Below are 17,461 nucleotides of genomic sequence, written 5' to 3' on the forward strand. Positions count from 1 at the left end.
TACACACTGCTCCCACTAGTCTGGCAGAAGACACCACTATCTAACCCCCTACACACTGCTCCCACTAGTCTGGCAGAAGACACCACTATCTCACACCCTACACACTGCTCCTCTAGTCTGGCAGAAGACACCACTATCTCACACCCTACACACTACTCCTCTAGTCTGGCAGAAGACACCACTATCTAACCCCCTACACACTGCTCCTCTAGTCTGGCAGAAGACACCACTATCTAACCCCCTACACACTTCTCCACTAGTCTGGCAGAAGACACCACTATCTAACCCCCTACACACTTCTCCACTAGTCTGGCAGAAGACACCACTATCTCACACCCTACAAACTGCTCCCACTAGTCTGGCAGAAGACACCACTATATAACCCCCTACACACTGCTCCACTAGTCTGGCAGAAGACACCACTATCTAACCCCCTACACACTGCTCCCACTAGTCTGGCAGAAGACACCACTATCTAACCCCCTACACACTGCTCCCACTAGTCTGGCAGAAGACACCACTATCTCACACCCTACACACTGCTCCTCTAGTCTGGCAGAAGACACCACTATCTCACCCCCTACACACTGCTCCCACTAGTCTGGCAGAAGACACCACTATATAACCCCCTACACACTACTCCTCTAGTCTGGCAGAAGACACCACTATCTAACCCCCTACACACTGCTCCTCTAGTCTGGCAGAAGACACCACTATCTCACACCCTACACACTGCTCCCACTAGTCTGGCAGAAGACACCACTATCTCACCCCCTACACACTGCTCCTCTAGTCTGGCAGAAGACACCACTATCTCACCCCCTACACACTGCTCCCACTAGTCTGGCAGAAGACACCACTATCTCACACCCTACACACTGCTCCCACTAGTCTGGCAGAAGACACCACTATATAACCCCCTACACACTGCTCCACTAGTCTGGCAGAAGACACCACTATCTCACCCCCTACACACTGCTCCCACTAGTCTGGCAGAAGACACCACTATCTAACCCCCCTACACACTGCTCCACTAGTCTGGCAGAAGACACCACTATCTCACCCCCTACACACTGCTCCCACTAGTCTGGCAGAAGACACCACTATCTCACCCCCTACACACTGCTCCACTAGTCTGGCAGAAGACACCACTATCTAACCCCCTACACACTGCTCCTCTAGTCTGGCAGAAGACACCACTATCTAACCCCCTACACACTGCTCCACTAGTCTGGCAGAAGACACCACTATCTAACCCCCTACACACTGCTCCACTAGTCTGGCAGAAGACACCACTATCTCACCCCCTACACACTGCTCCACTAGTCTGGCAGAAGACACCACTATATAACCCCCTACACACTGCTCCACTAGTCTGGCAGAAGACACCACTATCTAACCCCCCTACACACTGCTCCACTAGTCTGGCAGAAGACACCACTATCTCACCCCCTACACACTGCTCCACTAGTCTGGCAGAAGACACCACTATCTCACCCCCTACACACTGCTCCACTAGTCTGGCAGAAGACACCACTATCTAACCCCCTACACACTGCTCCACTAGTCTGGCAGAAGACACCACTATCTAACCCCCTACACACTGCTCCACTAGTCTGGCAGAAGACACCACTATCTAACCCCCTACACACTGCTCCCACTAGTCTGGCAGAAGACACCACTATCTAACCCCCTACACACTGCTCCTCTAGTCTGGCAGAAGACACCACTATCTCACACCCTACACACTACTCCTCTAGTCTGGCAGAAGACACCACTATCTCACACCCTACACACTGCTCCTCTAGTCTGGCAGAAGACACCACTATCTCACCCCCTACACACTGCTCCCACTAGTCTGGCAGAAGACACCACTATCTCACACCCTACACACTGCTCCCACTAGTCTGGCAGAAGACACCACTATCTAACCCCCTACACACTGCTCCCACTAGTCTGGCAGAAGACACCACTATCTAACCCCCTACACACTGCTCCCACTAGTCTGGCAGAAGACACCACTATCTAACCCCCTACACACTGCTCCCACTAGTCTGGCAGAAGACACCACTATCTCACCCCCTACACACTGCTCCACTAGTCTGGCAGAAGACACCACTATCTAACCCCCTACACACTGCTCCCACTAGTCTGGCAGAAGACACCACTATCTCACACCCTACACACTGCTCCTCTAGTCTGGCAGAAGACACCACTATCTCACACCCTACACACTGCTCCCACTAGTCTGGCAGAAGACACCACTATCTCACACCCTACACACTGCTCCTCTAGTCTGGCAGAAGACACCACTATCTAACCCCCTACACACTTCTCCACTAGTCTGGCAGAAGACACCACTATCTAACCCCCTACACACTTCTCCACTAGTCTGGCAGAAGACACCACTATCTCACACCCTACAAACTGCTCCCACTAGTCTGGCAGAAGACACCACTATATAACCCCCTACACACTGCTCCACTAGTCTGTCAGAAGACACCACTATCTAACCCCCTACACACTGCTCCCACTAGTCTGGCAGAAGACACCACTATCTAACCCCCTACACACTGCTCCCACTAGTCTGGCAGAAGACACCACTATCTCACACCCTACACACTGCTCCTCTAGTCTGGCAGAAGACACCACTATCTCACACCCTACACACTACTCCTCTAGTCTGGCAGAAGACACCACTATCTAACCCCCTACACACTGCTCCTCTAGTCTGGCAGAAGACACCACTATCTAACCCCCTACAAACTTCTCCACTAGTCTGGCAGAAGACACCACTATCTAACCCCCTACACACTACTCCTCTAGTCTGGCAGAAGACACCACTATCTAACCCCCTACACACTGCTCCCACTAGTCTGGCAGAAGACACCACTATCTAACCCCCTACACACTGCTCCCACTAGTCTGGCAGAAGACACCACTATCTAACCCCCTACACACTGCTCCACTAGTCTGGCAGAAGACACCACTATCTCACCCCCTACACACTGCTCCACTAGTCTGGCAGAAGACACCACTATCTCACACCCTACACACTGCTCCACTAGTCTGGCAGAAGACACCACTATCTCACACCCTACACACTGCTCCCACTAGTCTGGCAGAAGACACCACTATCTAACCCCCTACACACTGCTCCACTAGTCTGGCAGAAGACACCACTATCTCACACCCTACACACTGCTCCCACTAGTCTGGCAGAAGACACCACTATCTAACCCCCTACACACTACTCCGGCTTGTCTGCCAGTAGTCTTTAACAGAGATAAATGAAGGTTTGGCTAAACCTCAGTAGATTCAAGTAGCACAGATAACAACATATTATCTGTCTCTGTGAGGCTCAGAGATTACGTACAAAGCAGACAGCCAGACAGACCGAAGGAGAGAGAGACACACATATATATATATTGTAGCGGTTTCAGGGGCTGTATGGTGAATGGACGGTATGTGCCTGCAAGGTTTCTGTGTTTTCTGCTTGCCAGAACCATGGACAGCTAAGTGAAATATTCCTCAGAGGCAGGCACATGGACATCTCAGGGGAAACTTCTAGACTGTAGCGGAACAGCCACACCTGTCTCCAGTTGTAATTAGAGCCAAACTGCGGACAGCTGAAACCAATCAGGGCCTCTACTTAACCGCGCCCTGGTTTTCTGTCCTGGTTCTTTCCTTTGACCCCGGCAGGTGAACGAGTAGGAGGTGATTGGGGAGGTAGAGCGTACAGTGGAAAAAGAGGTTTAGCGGAAAAAAGGAACTGATGATTTCAACGAGGATGGAACCCCTAAAGACCGAATTTGGAGGATCTTCCACTGGTGACGAAGTATTTACTGTGTTTGCTTTGAGTTGTGTATATGAGGAACGCTGCCGAAACCTGATAATAACGTGGTTTAACCCTTCCCTTGGACTGGTGGTGTGTGTTTGTATGTCTAGACCCAGCCTTAATAAGATCTTGTAACTGAAACCGCCACTATATATAAACTCATCAAAAAAAGAAATCAGCTTACAGACTGTAGACAATTAAGGTCATAGTTATGAAAACTTAGGACACTAAAGAGGCCTTTCTACTGACTCTGAAAACCCCCAAAAGAAAGCTGCCCAGGGTCCCTGCTCAGCTGTGTGAAATTGCCTTAGGCATTCTGCAAGGAGGCATGAGGACTGCAGATGTGGCCAGGGCAATAAATTGCAATGTCTGTACTGTGAGATGCCTAAGAAAGCACTACAGGGAGACAGGACGTCCTCGCAGTGGCAGGCCACGTGTAACAACACCTGCACAGGATTGGTACATCCGAACATCACACCTGCGAGACAGGTACAGGATGGCAACAACTGTCGAGTTACACCAGGAATGCACAATCCCTCCATCAGTGCTCAGACTGTCCGCAATAGGCTGAGAGAGGCTGGACTGAGGGCTTGTAGGCCTGTTGTAAGGCAGGCCCTCACCAGACATTACAGGCAACAACGTCTCCTATGGGCACAAACCCACCGTCACTGGACCAGACAGGACTGGCAAAAAGTGCTCTTCACTGACGAGTCGCGGTTTTGTCTCACCTGGGGTGATGGTGGGATTCGCATCTATCGTCGAAGGAATGAGCGTTACAGCGAGGCCTGTACTCTGGAGCGGGATCGATTTGGAGGTGGAGGGTCCGTCATGGTCTGGGGCGGTGTGTCACAGCGTCATCGAACTGAGCTTGTTGTCATTGCAGACAATCTCAACGCTGTGCATTACAAGGAAGACATCCTCCTCCCTCATGTGGTACCCTTCCTGCAGGCTCATCCTGACATGACCCTCCAGCATGACAATTCCACCAGCCATACTGCTCATTCTGTGTGTGATTTCCTGCAAGACAGGAATGTCAATGTTCTGCCGTGGCCAGCGAAGAGCCAGGATCTCAATCCCATTGAGCACATCTAGGAAATGTTGGATCGGAGGGTGAGGGCTAGGGCTAGGGCTAGGGCTAGGGCTAGGGCTACCCCCCCCCCCCCCTTGCGGGTGCCTTGGTGGAAGAGTGGGGTAAAATCTCACAGCAAGAACTGGCAAATCTGGTGCAGTCCATGAGGAGGAGATGCACTGCAGTACTTAATGCAGCTGGTGGCCACACCAGATACTGACTGTTACTTTGATTTTGACGCCCCCTTTGATCAGGGACACATTATTCCATTTCTGTTAGTCACATGTCTGTGGAACATGTTCAGTTTATGTCTCAGTTGTTGAATCTTGTTATGTTCATACAAATATTTACACGTTAAGTTTGCTGAAAATAAACGCAGTTGACAGTGAGAGGATGTTTCTTTTTTTCCCGAGTTTATATGTGTGTGTGTGAAGAGACTAAAGAACAGACACCTTCCAGAGAACATCACCAAACCTCATTAAGTCTCTACACATTAGGTTCCTTTGTCCAAGCTGGGTTGTGACAGCTGATACCAGCACATTTTTGTGCCCACAAACAAATGACAACATTTAAAGGTCAAGTCTGGAGAAGGGAAGAATGGGAGGGATTTTTTTCAGGGGAAAGATTAAAATGCTTGATGCTCAGAAATGGGTGTCTGAATTGTTGCTGTGTGGTACAATACGTGCTGGGTACTTGCAGACCAGGCAGTCTGGCTGTGCTACACTAGAAAAAAAGTTACCAAAAGGTTATCGGCTGTCCCCATAGGAGAACCCTTTTTGTTTCCAGGTAGAACTCATTTGAAATCCATGTAGAACCACAGAGAATCCTTAATGGGTTCTTCAAAGGGTTTGCCAATGGGAACAGCCGAAGAACCCTTTTAGGTTCTAGATAGCACCTTGTTTTCTAAGTGCATATGCCCTATGGCTCGGTGTGGTTGGCTAAAAGGGAACCAGATGCATAGTGAGAGACATTAGTTCAATCTGTATTCATCCTGTTACACCCACATAAACCAATCTGTATTCATCCTGTTACACCCACATAAACCAATCTGTATTCATCCTGTTACACCCACATAAACCAATCTGTATTCATCCTGTTACACCCACATAAACCAATCTGTATTCATCCTGTTACACCCACATAAACCAATCTGTATTTATCCTGTTACACCCACATAAACCAATCTGTATTCATCCTGTTACACCCACATAAACCAATCTGTATTCATCCTGTTACACCCACATAAACCAATCTGTATTCATCCTGTTACACCCACATAAACCAATCTGTATTCATCCTGTTACACCCACATAAACCAATCTGTATTCATCCTGTTACACCCACATAAACCAATCTGGATGAATACGTTCCCAGATCTGTTTTTGCTGAACAGAGTTCCAGTCAATTTATTTCAGGAGATGAATGTCATAGAAATTCCAATTCTGAATTGTGAGATTCTCATTGACATCCTCACCAGTGTTCTATTCATGAGCAGACTGGAGTTGGAATGGAATTTTTGCTCTACTGGACTCCAACCAAGCAGTCATCTCTCTTAGTACAAGTCACTTCCTTCCTGTGTCTCAGTTCATTGTTTTCCTGTTAGAACTTGACAAAATGTAAATTACAACTAAGGTTCCGGTGTATGGGTAGACACACATGCAGAGACATGCTCAGCCACACCTTGAAGTATCTGCAGGTTATTAAAGAAATAGCAGAACATTTCTGACATGCAAATTAGTCTTATCTCATCTTCCTAATCTTTGCTGATACAGTACATACCAACTTCTCTCTCTTAAACAAAACTAAAGCATCTGGGACACATCTACTTTTCCCTCTCTCTCTTTCCCTCTTTCTCCTTCCACCCTCTCTCTTTCCCCTCTTTCTCCCCCCCCCCCCCCGCCCCCCTCTATCTCCTCCCCTCTCTTTCCTCCCTTTCTCTTCCCCCTCTCTCTCTTTCCCTCTTTCTCCTTCCACCCTCTCTCCTTCCCCTCTTTCTCCTCCCCCTCTATCTTTCCCTCTTTCTCCTTCCACCCTCTCTCTTTCCCCTCTTTCTCCTCCCCCTCTCTTTCCTCCCTTTCTCTTCCCCCTCTCTCTCTTTCCCTCTTTCTCCTTCCACCCTCTCTCTTTCCCCTCTTTCTCCTCCCCCTCTCTTTCCTCCCTTTCTCTTCCCCCTCTCTCTTTCCTCTTCCCCCTCTCTCTCTTTCCCTCTTTCTCCTCCCCCTCTATCTTTCCCTCTTTCTCCTTCCACCCTCTCTCTTTCCCCTCTTTCTCCTCCCCCTCTCTTTCCTCCCTTTCTCTTCCCCCTCTCTCTCTCCTCTTCCCCCTCTCTCTCTTTCCCTCTTTCTCCTCCCCCTCTCTCTCTTTCCCCTCTTTCTCCTCCCCCTTCTCTTTCCTCCCTTTCTCCTTCCCCCTCTCTCTCTTACCTCTCTTTCTACTTCCCCCTCTCTCTCTTACCTCTCTTTCTTCTTCCCCCTCTCTCTTTCCCCTCTCTCTCGTTACCCTCTTTCCCCTTCCCCCTCTCTTTCCCCACTTTCTCCCTCCCCCCTGCCTCACTGTATTCTCACAATTATTATTTGAGCTTAATTAAAGCTTTATTGGCCTGAAATATATGCATATCTAATATATTCTCTCTCTCCCTCTAACGTCTCTCTTAATAAACATTTTCTCCATCTGTCTCCCCCTCTCTTTCTGTTCCTCATTATGTCTTGGCTACTCGTATTATCTTAATGAGGTGAAGGGTGTGAGAGCTTATCACCAGACTCAACAAGATAGACTTTATACATACACACACACACACACACACACACACACACACACACACACACACACACACACACACACACACACACACACACACACACCTCCGGAGACCAAGGTCATCGTCAGGACAAAACACACATTAGGGCTTTGCCACTAAGCTCTCTGTTCCCTCCTCATCAGTCTACCGCTCTCCCTTCTCTATTCATATATCCAATCTACAGGTACCTAATTGAAAGATTAGAGGCCTGAATTATGCATAATGAATACACTACATGCACAATTTAGAATATTATGCATAATTTATGCATATTCAATTGTGATAACATAATGAATAATGCAGTCATTTACATATTGTGATGGAATGTGTGAATAGTAATAAGTGCAAAGGGAGGAAATCCAATTATCTAACCTCTCCTCTGTACTTCCCTCATCCCTCCATCTCCCTCCCTCTATCACCTGACTGAAATCAGTAGAGGGATAGCTGATCTCCATTGAGTTGTAGAGTATGAGAAAGAAAAAAAGAGAGAATGTGTGTGTGTTCGTATGTGTGTGTGTTTGTGTGTGTGTGTGTTCGTATATGTGTGTGTGTGTGTTCGTATATGTGTGTGTGTGTGTTCGTATATGTGTGTGTGTGTGTGTGTGTGCGTTCGATTGAGGCTGGAGGAACCAAAGTGGGCCAGGAGACTGGGGGATCAAGTAATCCATTGTTTCTGAGGCCTGTCTGGAGATTACTACTCTTGTCTCTCTCGCCACACAGAAACCACTCGACAGGTGGTTGATTATCCATCAGTCTACAAAGTTTAAAAAAAGTTTAAAACACTCCCAAGGCTAGCAACCACCAGACAATTTATCATCTAATTCCCTAAAGTGATTTTATTTACTTTTTATTTAACCTTTATTTAATTAGGCAAGTCAGTTAAGAACAAATGTATTTACAATGACGGCCTACCCCGGCTAAACCGTAACCCGGACGACGCTGGGCCAATTGTGCACAGCCCTATGGGACTCCCAATCACAGCCGGTTGTGATACAGCCTGGAATTGAACCAGGGTCTGTGGTGACACTTCCAGCACTGAGATGCAGTGCCCTAGACTGCTGCACCACTCGGGAGCCCTGGGTTTTCAACATGTTTCCCCATCTAATTCCCTGAAGTGATTTCAACATGATGAAATGTTCACAGATATCCAATGCCTGAAGTTAAAGACATTTCATTTTAAGGATCACCTCACCTCATTCTAAGGACTGTCAATGTGACGTTTTTTTCCTCCTATAAAGATTTGTGATTCTAAAACACTGTCAGTAAGTAGCCAGCAGGGGGTGTTGTGGTGGGTTCACTCACAAGACCACACACACAGGGCCAGGCCAGCAGGGGGTGTTGTGGCGGGTTCACTCACAAGACCACACACACAGGGCCAGGCCAGCAGGGGGTGTTGTGGCGGGTTCACTCACAAGACCACACACACAGGGCCAGGCCAGCAGGGGGTGTTGTGGCGGGTTCACTCACAAGACCACACACACAGGGCCAGGCCAGCAGGGGGTGTTGTGGCGGGTTCACTCACAAGACCACACACACAGGGCCAGGCCAGCAGGGGGTGTTGTGGCGGGTTCACTCACAAGACCACACATACAGGGCCAGGCCAGCAGGGGGTGTTGTGGCGGGTTCACTCACAAGACCACACACACAGGGCCAGGCCAGCAGGGGGTGTTGTGGCGGGTTCACTCACAAGACCACACACACAGGGCCAGGCCAGCAGGGGGTGTTGTGGCGGGTTCACTCACAAGACCACACACACAGGGCCAGGCCAGCAGTGGGTGTTGTGGCGGGTTCACTCACAAGACCACACACACAGGGCCAGGCCAGCAGGGGGTGTTGTGGCGGGTTCACTCACAAGACCACACACACAGGGCCAGGCCAGCAGGGGGTGTTGTGGCGGGTTCACTCACAAGACCACACACACAGGGCCAGGCCAGCAGGGGGTGTTGTGGCGGGTTCACTCACAAGACCACACACACAGGGCCACGCCAGCAGGGGGTGTTGTGGCGGGTTCACTCACAAGACCACACACACAGGGCCAGGCCAGCAGGGGGTGTTGTGGCGGGTTCACTCACAAGACCACACACACAGGGCCAGGCCAGCAGGCCTCCATGTAAAACCCTGTCTATATCAAATCAAATCAAATTGTGTTTGTCACACGTGCCGAATATACTGTGAAATGCTGACTTACAAGCACCTAACCAACAATGCAGTTCAAGAAATAGAGTTAAGAAAATACTTACTAAAAAAACGAAAGTAAAAAATAAAAAGTAACACAATAAAATAACAATAACGAGGCAATACACAGGGGGTACCGAGTCAGTGTGCGGGGGTACAGGTTAGTCGAGTGCTAACATGCGTGCTTTGTCCTGAACTTGTCCACATTCTTATTATGCCCACATTTTAGACACGATTGAAAGACCAGGTCAAAGGACGCATGTTAGCGGCAGGTATAAACAGGGCTTATGCGTGATTGATTTTTATGGGCAAGCACAGTGACAACTTACATCACAGATATTTCACACAGAGAACACACAGTGTGTGCATGTGGTATGTGTGTTGTGCATGTGTGTGTTGTGTGTGTAACACATCATGTCTCATTATATCCTCTATCAGATTGGTTCAATTAACCTACTGCAGTGTGCTAAATCAGGGTCACAGTGTTTCTTGATAGTCAAAAAATCTACTTTGAAACTAAAATACACACACCTCACACACATGGTTATGGGCATAAAACAAGAGGACCCTGTACTATGTCAGATATAGAGTTAAAATGTATTCCATTTTGAGTTCGCATCCCAATATTACACATTATATACATCACAGAAGACTGAAATATAAGAAAACTGTTTGACATAGAAACATCAGATTTTCAGCTGCTTTTTTGAAATAATGTTTATTACTTATAAAAGTCTGAAAAATATGAATAACATTCCACCTGTGAAGCCACTAGGTCATTTGACCAAAAGAAACTAGACAGGTCACAGCACATTCTAAGAAAGTATCACCCTCCATCTCTCTCCCCCTTACGCTCCCCTCCCTCCCTCTCCCCTCTGTCTTTTCCCCTCCCTCTCTCCCCTCTCTGTCTTTTCCCCTCCCTCTCTCCTCCTTCTCTCCCCTCTCTCTTTCCCCCTCCCTCTCTCCCCTCTCTCTTTCCCCCTCCCTCTCTCCCCCTTCCTCTGATTCCCTTCCTTCAATTCTCCCTCTATTCACAAATCCTCTCTTTCTCTCTCTATTCTAAGGAGCTTCTACTAACTTAGTAACAAGGACGTTCCTGAAGAATGTTCCCCAACTTCATCATCAACTCACCACCAGCCAGCCTGCACATCCAGTCTCTTCTCTCCCTCTGTCTTTCCTCTCAGGGTACATCCCATTAGCTTCCCCTTCTCAGCCTCTCCTTCACTGGTCTGAAAGACTTGATAAACTGTGAAAACCTCGTCAAATCTCTTCAGTGGTTATGAGGGAAAGGAAAGGACTCAAGGAGATGAGGCTATAGAGGTCAAATGAAGACACAGCCTTTATTCATTGATATGGATGGAATGGAGTAGCCTACATGAGATTTGATAGGGGTGACATGCTCTCTCTCTATGCTGCCCTGTCTTTCACACCTCTTTCCCTCCCCCTCTCTCTTTCCATCCTTCCCTCTTCTCTCTTCCTCTATTCATAGTGTTGTGGTTACTGATGTGACGTTGCTGTAAGGGTGTTTCACCCACACTGTCTGACCTGTTCCCTCCACTGTCTTATATATCCTCAACACATCTCTCTCCCTCTGATCATCCCTTTATCCATCCATCCATCCCCTTTGCCCCCCTTCCAGCCATCCATCCATCCATCCATCCCCTCTATTCTCCATCTCCTGATCACTCCTCTGTTTTCTTCTTCTCTCTTCCTTCCCTCTCTTTCTTACCTAAAGGAGGATGGACATATTCTCCCTCTGGGTCATGGCCCCACTGTGTCTTTCACCTCATCTCTCTCCCATCCAAAGACACCCAGACTCCTTCTCCCCTCCCTCACTCTGCCTCTCCACCCCACCCTCTCCCTCCCCCCTGGCAAGGCTGTATGGTCTGTATGGACCTGAAGTGGCTGTCAGAGGGCATGATATTTTCCATTCCCTAGGGCTGTAGGGGTGTATGGTGCGTACCTGAAGTCGCTGTAGGGGTGTATGGTGCGTACCTGAAGTCGCTGTAGGGTGTATGGTGCGTACCTGAAGTCGCTGTAGGGTGTATGGTGCGTACCTGAAGTCGCTGTAGGGGTGTATGGTGCGTACCTGAAGTCGCTGTAGGGGTGTATGGTGCGTATCTGAAGTCGCTGTAGGGGTGTATGGTGCGTACCTGAAGTCGCTGTAGGGGTGTATGGTGCGTACCTGAAGTCGCTGTAGGGTGTATGGTGCGTACCTGAAGTCGCTGTAGGGTGTATGGTGCGTACCTGAAGTCGCTGTAGGGGTGTATGGTGCGTAACTGAAGTCGCTGTAGGGTGTATGGTGCGTATCTGAAGTTGCTGTAGGGTGTATGGTGCGTACCTGAAGTCGCTGTAGGGGTGTATGGTGCGTAACTGAAGTCGCTGTAGGGTGTATGGTGCGTATCTGAAGTCGCTGTAGGGTGTATGGTGCGTACCTGAAGTCGCTGTAGGGGTGTATGGTGCGTAACTGAAGTCGCTGTAGGGTGTATGGTGCGTACCTGAAGTCGCTGTAGGGGTGTATGGTGCGTAACTGAAGTCGCTGTAGGGTGTATGGTGCGTACCTGAAGTCGTTGTAGGGTGTATGGTGCGTACCTGAAGTCGCTGTAGGGTGTATGGTGCGTACCTGAAGTCGCTGTAGGGTGTATGGTGCGTACCTGAAGTCGCTGTAGGGGTGTATGGTGCGTACCTGAAGTCGCTGTAGGGGTGTATGGTGCGTACCTGAAGTCGCTGTAGGGGTGTATGGTGCGTACCTGAAGTCGCTGTAGGGGTGTATGGTGCGTACCTGAAGTCGCTGTAGGGGTGTATGGTGCGTACCTGAAGTCGCTGTAGGGGTGTATGGTGCGTATCTGAAGTCGCTGTAGGGGTGTATGATGCGTACCTGAAGTCGCTGTAGGGATGTATGGTGCGTATCTGAAGTCGTTGTAGGGTGTATGATGCGTACCTGAAGTCGCTGTAGGGGTGTATGGTGCGTACCTGAAGTCGCTGTAGGGTGTATGGTGCGTACCTGAAGTCGCTGTAGGGGTGTATGGTGCGTAACTGAAGTCGCTGTAGGGTGTATGGTGCGTACCTGAAGTCGCTGTAGGGGTGTATGATGCGTACCTGAAGTCGCTGTAGGGTGTATGGTGCGTACCTGAAGTCGCTGTAGGGGTGTATGGTGCGTAACTGAAGTCGCTGTAGGGGTGTATGGTGCGTAACTGAAGTCGCTGTAGGGTGTATGGTGCGTACCTGAAGTCGCTGTAGGGGTGTATGATGCGTACCTGAAGTCGCTGTAGGGATGTATGGTGCGTATCTGAAGTCGTTGTAGGGTGTATGGTGCGTACCTGAAGTCGCTGTAGGGTGTATGGTGCGTAACTGAAGTCGCTGTAGGGTGTATGATGCGTACCTGAAGTCGCTGTAGGGATGTATGGTGCGTATCTGAAGTCGTTGTAGGGTGTATGGTGCGTACCTGAAGTCGCTGTAGGGTGTATGGTGCGTAACTAAAGTCGCTGTAGGGTGTATGGTGCGTACCTGAAGTCGCTGTAGGGGTGTATGGTGCGTACCTGAAGTCGCTGTAGGGGTGTATGGTGCGTACCTGAAGTCGCTGTAGGGGTGTATGGTGCGTATCTGAAGTCGCTGTAGGGGTGTATGATGCGTACCTGAAGTCGCTGTAGGGATGTATGGTGCGTACCTGAAGTCGCTGTAGGGTGTATGGTGCGTAACTAAAGTCGCTGTAGGGTGTATGGTGCGTATCTGAAGTCGTTGTAGGGTGTATGATGCGTACCTGAAGTCGCTGTAGGGTGTATGGTGCGTACCTGAAGTCGCTGTAGGGTGTATGGTGCGTACCTGAAGTCGCTGTAGGGTGTATGGTGCGTAACTAAAGTCGCTGTAGGGTGTATGGTGCGTATCTGAAGTCGTTGTAGGGTGTATGATGCGTACCTGAAGTCGCTGTAGGGGTGTATGGTGCGTACCTGAAGTCGCTGTAGGGTGTATGGTGCGTACCTGAAGTCGCTGTAGGGGTGTATGGTGCGTAACTGAAGTCGCTGTAGGGTGTATGGTGCGTACCTGAAGTCGCTGTAGGGGTGTATGGTGCGTACCTGAAGTCGCTGTAGGGTGTATGGTGCGTACCTGAAGTCGCTGTAGGGGTGTATGATCCACTCCCCTGCTGATTTGAGTCTCTCCTGCTCCATGGCCACGGCCTTGTGGGACCCAAACATGCGCAGGCTGAACTTGTTGACCCCCGGCTGCAGCATGGCTCCAAACTGTCTCTGGATGAAGGTGGACTGGTTGGAGTAGCTGTAGTCCTCCCCGTCTAGACCCATCCCAAACCCCCCCATGCCCCCTGTCCCAGACAGACTCCCCATCTCCGGCGTGCCCGCCACGGTGTTACAAGCCGTGGTTGTCGTGGTTTCCGGGCCCAACGCTACGACGACCACTCCGGTGCCGGTGGAGGAGGAAGTGGAGGCAAGGGCGGCGCGTGACGAGGAAAAGCCAACAGAACGCTGCTGGGCGGAGGAGAAGGGGGCTGGAGGAGGGGGCAGGGGGACAGGGGTGGTCGGAGTGCCAGCTGAATGGAAGGGGAGGACGTCTCTGGTGGCACTCAAGATGGAGAGGCGCCGTCGCCCCCCTCCGGAACCGGAACCCTCGACCCCTGACCTGTCACCCTCCAGCGATGCCTGGGAGAGGCGGTACCCTGGGGAGGGCAGGCTGCCCTTACTGCGCCTTTTAGAGTCTCCTCCACTACGACCCGGCCGACCCTCACCCCCGCCAGGGGGCCCAACACCTCCCGCCACCCCATCCATCCCCTAACCAGGGAGAAGGGGGACAAAGGGAGATCAATATAATCTGTCACTCTCACGCTGGAAACAGATTGTCAAAACGGGACAATATGTCCTGTCAATGTTCAACTAGGAGCCTAATAACAGGCTACTAGCTAAGACAGTCAGGGGAAAGAGAATGGTGGTGATTAAATAGTTGACCTCAAGTTTTTATAATCTCCAATGGAGATTGTAGTGATCTGTCTCCTCTCCACTGATCTGTGCATCCTAACCCCACCTCTGGGTGTTTGCCATGTAAAAACAATAGATTTGTCACTCCAAAAATATGCTGGCAGTGCTTTCTCTTATCTCCTCCTTTCCCCAGCTCGCTTTTCTTCATGGAGAACTCTCCATCCTCCCTTGTTCTCCTGGCCTGAGGCCCACCTTCTCCTTTCTACTGCCGTCCTCAGCGTTTCCACAACAGGCATATTGGCACCTAATTCCTGGTCTCTCTCTCAGGGATAATGACGCAGGTCGCTCTTTGACCCTCCCTCTCTGGTTGTCAAGGATATGTCTCCTTCTTGCTCTCATCGACACATGGTAGTATTCTGTAAGAGTTCATCTTGACAGTGGATGAGAGGTGGTAGTTTTGGGTGGTTGGCTACCTATGAATGACAAGTACACGTGAGCCTCATCAGCACGGATCGGTTTGTTTTAACGGACACAAACGGGCACGAGACACACACAGACAGACACTTGCACACAGTCTGACTCACCAACGCACGGATTTATACTGAAACACGCTTTCAAACACAGACAGAGATACACACAAAGACACGAAAATAAGCAAGAGTACATATGCAAGTGGTGGTACCCCCAATTTAGTCGACACTCGCCTAACACCCAATAACATCCCCTTTGTCCGGCACGTAAAACAAGACAAGCAGTTAGCGTCAGCATTAGGGTTATTTTCGGAATTCAGTTCGGAAACACACAAATAGAACAGACAACCTGGGCAAGTGCAGAATATGTGACGTCTGCAAATCCGCCCGGATAAATGTTCTGCTATTTCAGACGCGTTTCCCCTCCTCTTCCACTTCTCCAGTCACTCCCAATGACATCCTTGGACCGTTACAGCGACATCTTTGGAGCCCATCCTATTAATTTACGATGAACAAAACCTTCGTTTCATTTACATGTTTTTAACGAATCTTGATTAATCAAACCATGCAAGGAAATTAAGTGCACTTGAATGAATTATATCCACGAAGAACTGTTCCAACCGGAATAACTTGTTGAGCTTGAGAAGGAATAGCCAAATATTTAAATAGGCAATTCTATGGCCAATCATAACTCAAAAGGAACGCGACACCAGTCTTACTATTCTGATTCCGATTGCAGGCGGACTTCCAAAACACCCGTCACCTCTTAGGCACGCACGCAACTGAAATATTAAATAAATAAATACACACAAAGGTCTGAATCTAATCGACGTGTTACCATGGCAGCCGCATCCCCATCACCCTTCCTTCCCCAGGCTGCACGCCCAGCCGGCGCAAGAAGCACACAGCACAGGTATGGGTGCCGCGTCATCCACCCCAATACAACTGGCGAATTGCGCGAGGGAGGGAAATAAAGAGAAAGAGAGAGGTGCGTTGAAGGACAAATCCAACCAAATATATATATATATATATATATATTTCATCAGTCCACTGTTGATAAATTCCTAAAGTGTTTTCCCTGTCAGAATTTTCAAGATATAGGACTTTCAAAAATCTAATTGTCACTTGCCACATCCTAATGATGATGCAAAATGCGTCGTATGATGCTTAACGACCATTTCTGAGTGGATTTTCTCGTAAGGAGCAACAGAGCAAGCGGAAGAAAAGGGACATGGGAGAGAAGATAAGAAACAGAAGAGAGACAGTTAATTCGTTTATGGGCAGTCGCCGTGCGCACGGATCTGGGTCATCTCAGTCCGTACAATATAGGACACAGCTGAAGCACCTCAGAAAACTCCGCATCTAATGGCATCGGTCAAACCGAATATCTCCACCAGCCACAGCGACAGAGATAAGCATTATCTATTTCCACACCGCATATGACTGACAACGGTCGCAATAACTGGCAACTGAAATAGCTTAATTGCAGTTCATTATTTGTTTCTCAAACAGTATAAAAACATGATTTGATGGATGGGGACCATGCACACCGAACATAAATGCGTCACAGAGAGAGAGAGACAGAGAGAGAGGGGGGGGGGGGGGGGGGGGGGGGGGTTCAAATCCCCAAGCTGACAAGGTACAAATCTGTCGTTCTGCCCCTGAACAACAGGCAGTTAACCCACTGTTCCTAGGCCGTCATTGAAAATAAGAATTTGTTTTTAACTGACTTGCCTGGTAAAAATGACATGATGTCAGAATTAAAGAACTCACACACTGATGATTAGTGAGGAAAATGTCAAAATTCAACCCACCAGACCCGTTTGATATCTTGCAGCCTCAGCATGGCCTATCTGGAGAGTTTTCCAGTTGAGTGGCATTGAAACTGGAAAAGGAGCCCGATGTGGTGCAACTTTATGCAATGGGGAAAAATGCAGATATTGTCTACAATGCATGATTGAAAAACGGAATGAACATTTTGTGCCACAGCGCATTCAGAAAGGCGCATTCAGACAGTGGAATCTTTTGTGAGGAATCTGTATGATACTGCAAGTTTGGAACTACTAAGGACAAACAAATAAGGGACAGTATTGTGATTGGCATGATGGACAGTGATGTTTCACAAAAGCTACAGCTGGAGCCAGACTTGACACTGGAGAGGGCAACACAAATCCTGCGCCAGTCAGA

At 49.1% G+C, this 17,461-nt stretch overlaps 1 protein-coding gene across 1 annotated transcript in view; it reads right to left on the reverse strand.

Moving 5' to 3' along the window:
- Window positions 1-16,097, reverse strand: part of LOC110520821 (potassium/sodium hyperpolarization-activated cyclic nucleotide-gated channel 1-like) — a 35,522-nt gene extending 19,425 nt beyond the window's left edge. The window contains exons 1-2 of the mRNA XM_036963782.1: window positions 15,624-16,097; window positions 13,984-15,277 (exon numbers count right to left, since the gene is read on the reverse strand). Of these exons, the coding sequence (XP_036819677.1) occupies window positions 13,984-14,657 (674 nt within the window). The 5' untranslated portion in view covers window positions 14,658-15,277; window positions 15,624-16,097. The remainder of the gene's footprint in view (window positions 1-13,983; window positions 15,278-15,623) is intronic.
- Window positions 16,098-17,461: the final 1,364 nt, after the last annotated feature.

This window comes from Oncorhynchus mykiss, chromosome 3, assembly GCF_013265735.2.
Source record: "Oncorhynchus mykiss isolate Arlee chromosome 3, USDA_OmykA_1.1, whole genome shotgun sequence".
NCBI classification, from domain to species: Eukaryota; Metazoa; Chordata; class Actinopteri; order Salmoniformes; family Salmonidae; genus Oncorhynchus; species Oncorhynchus mykiss.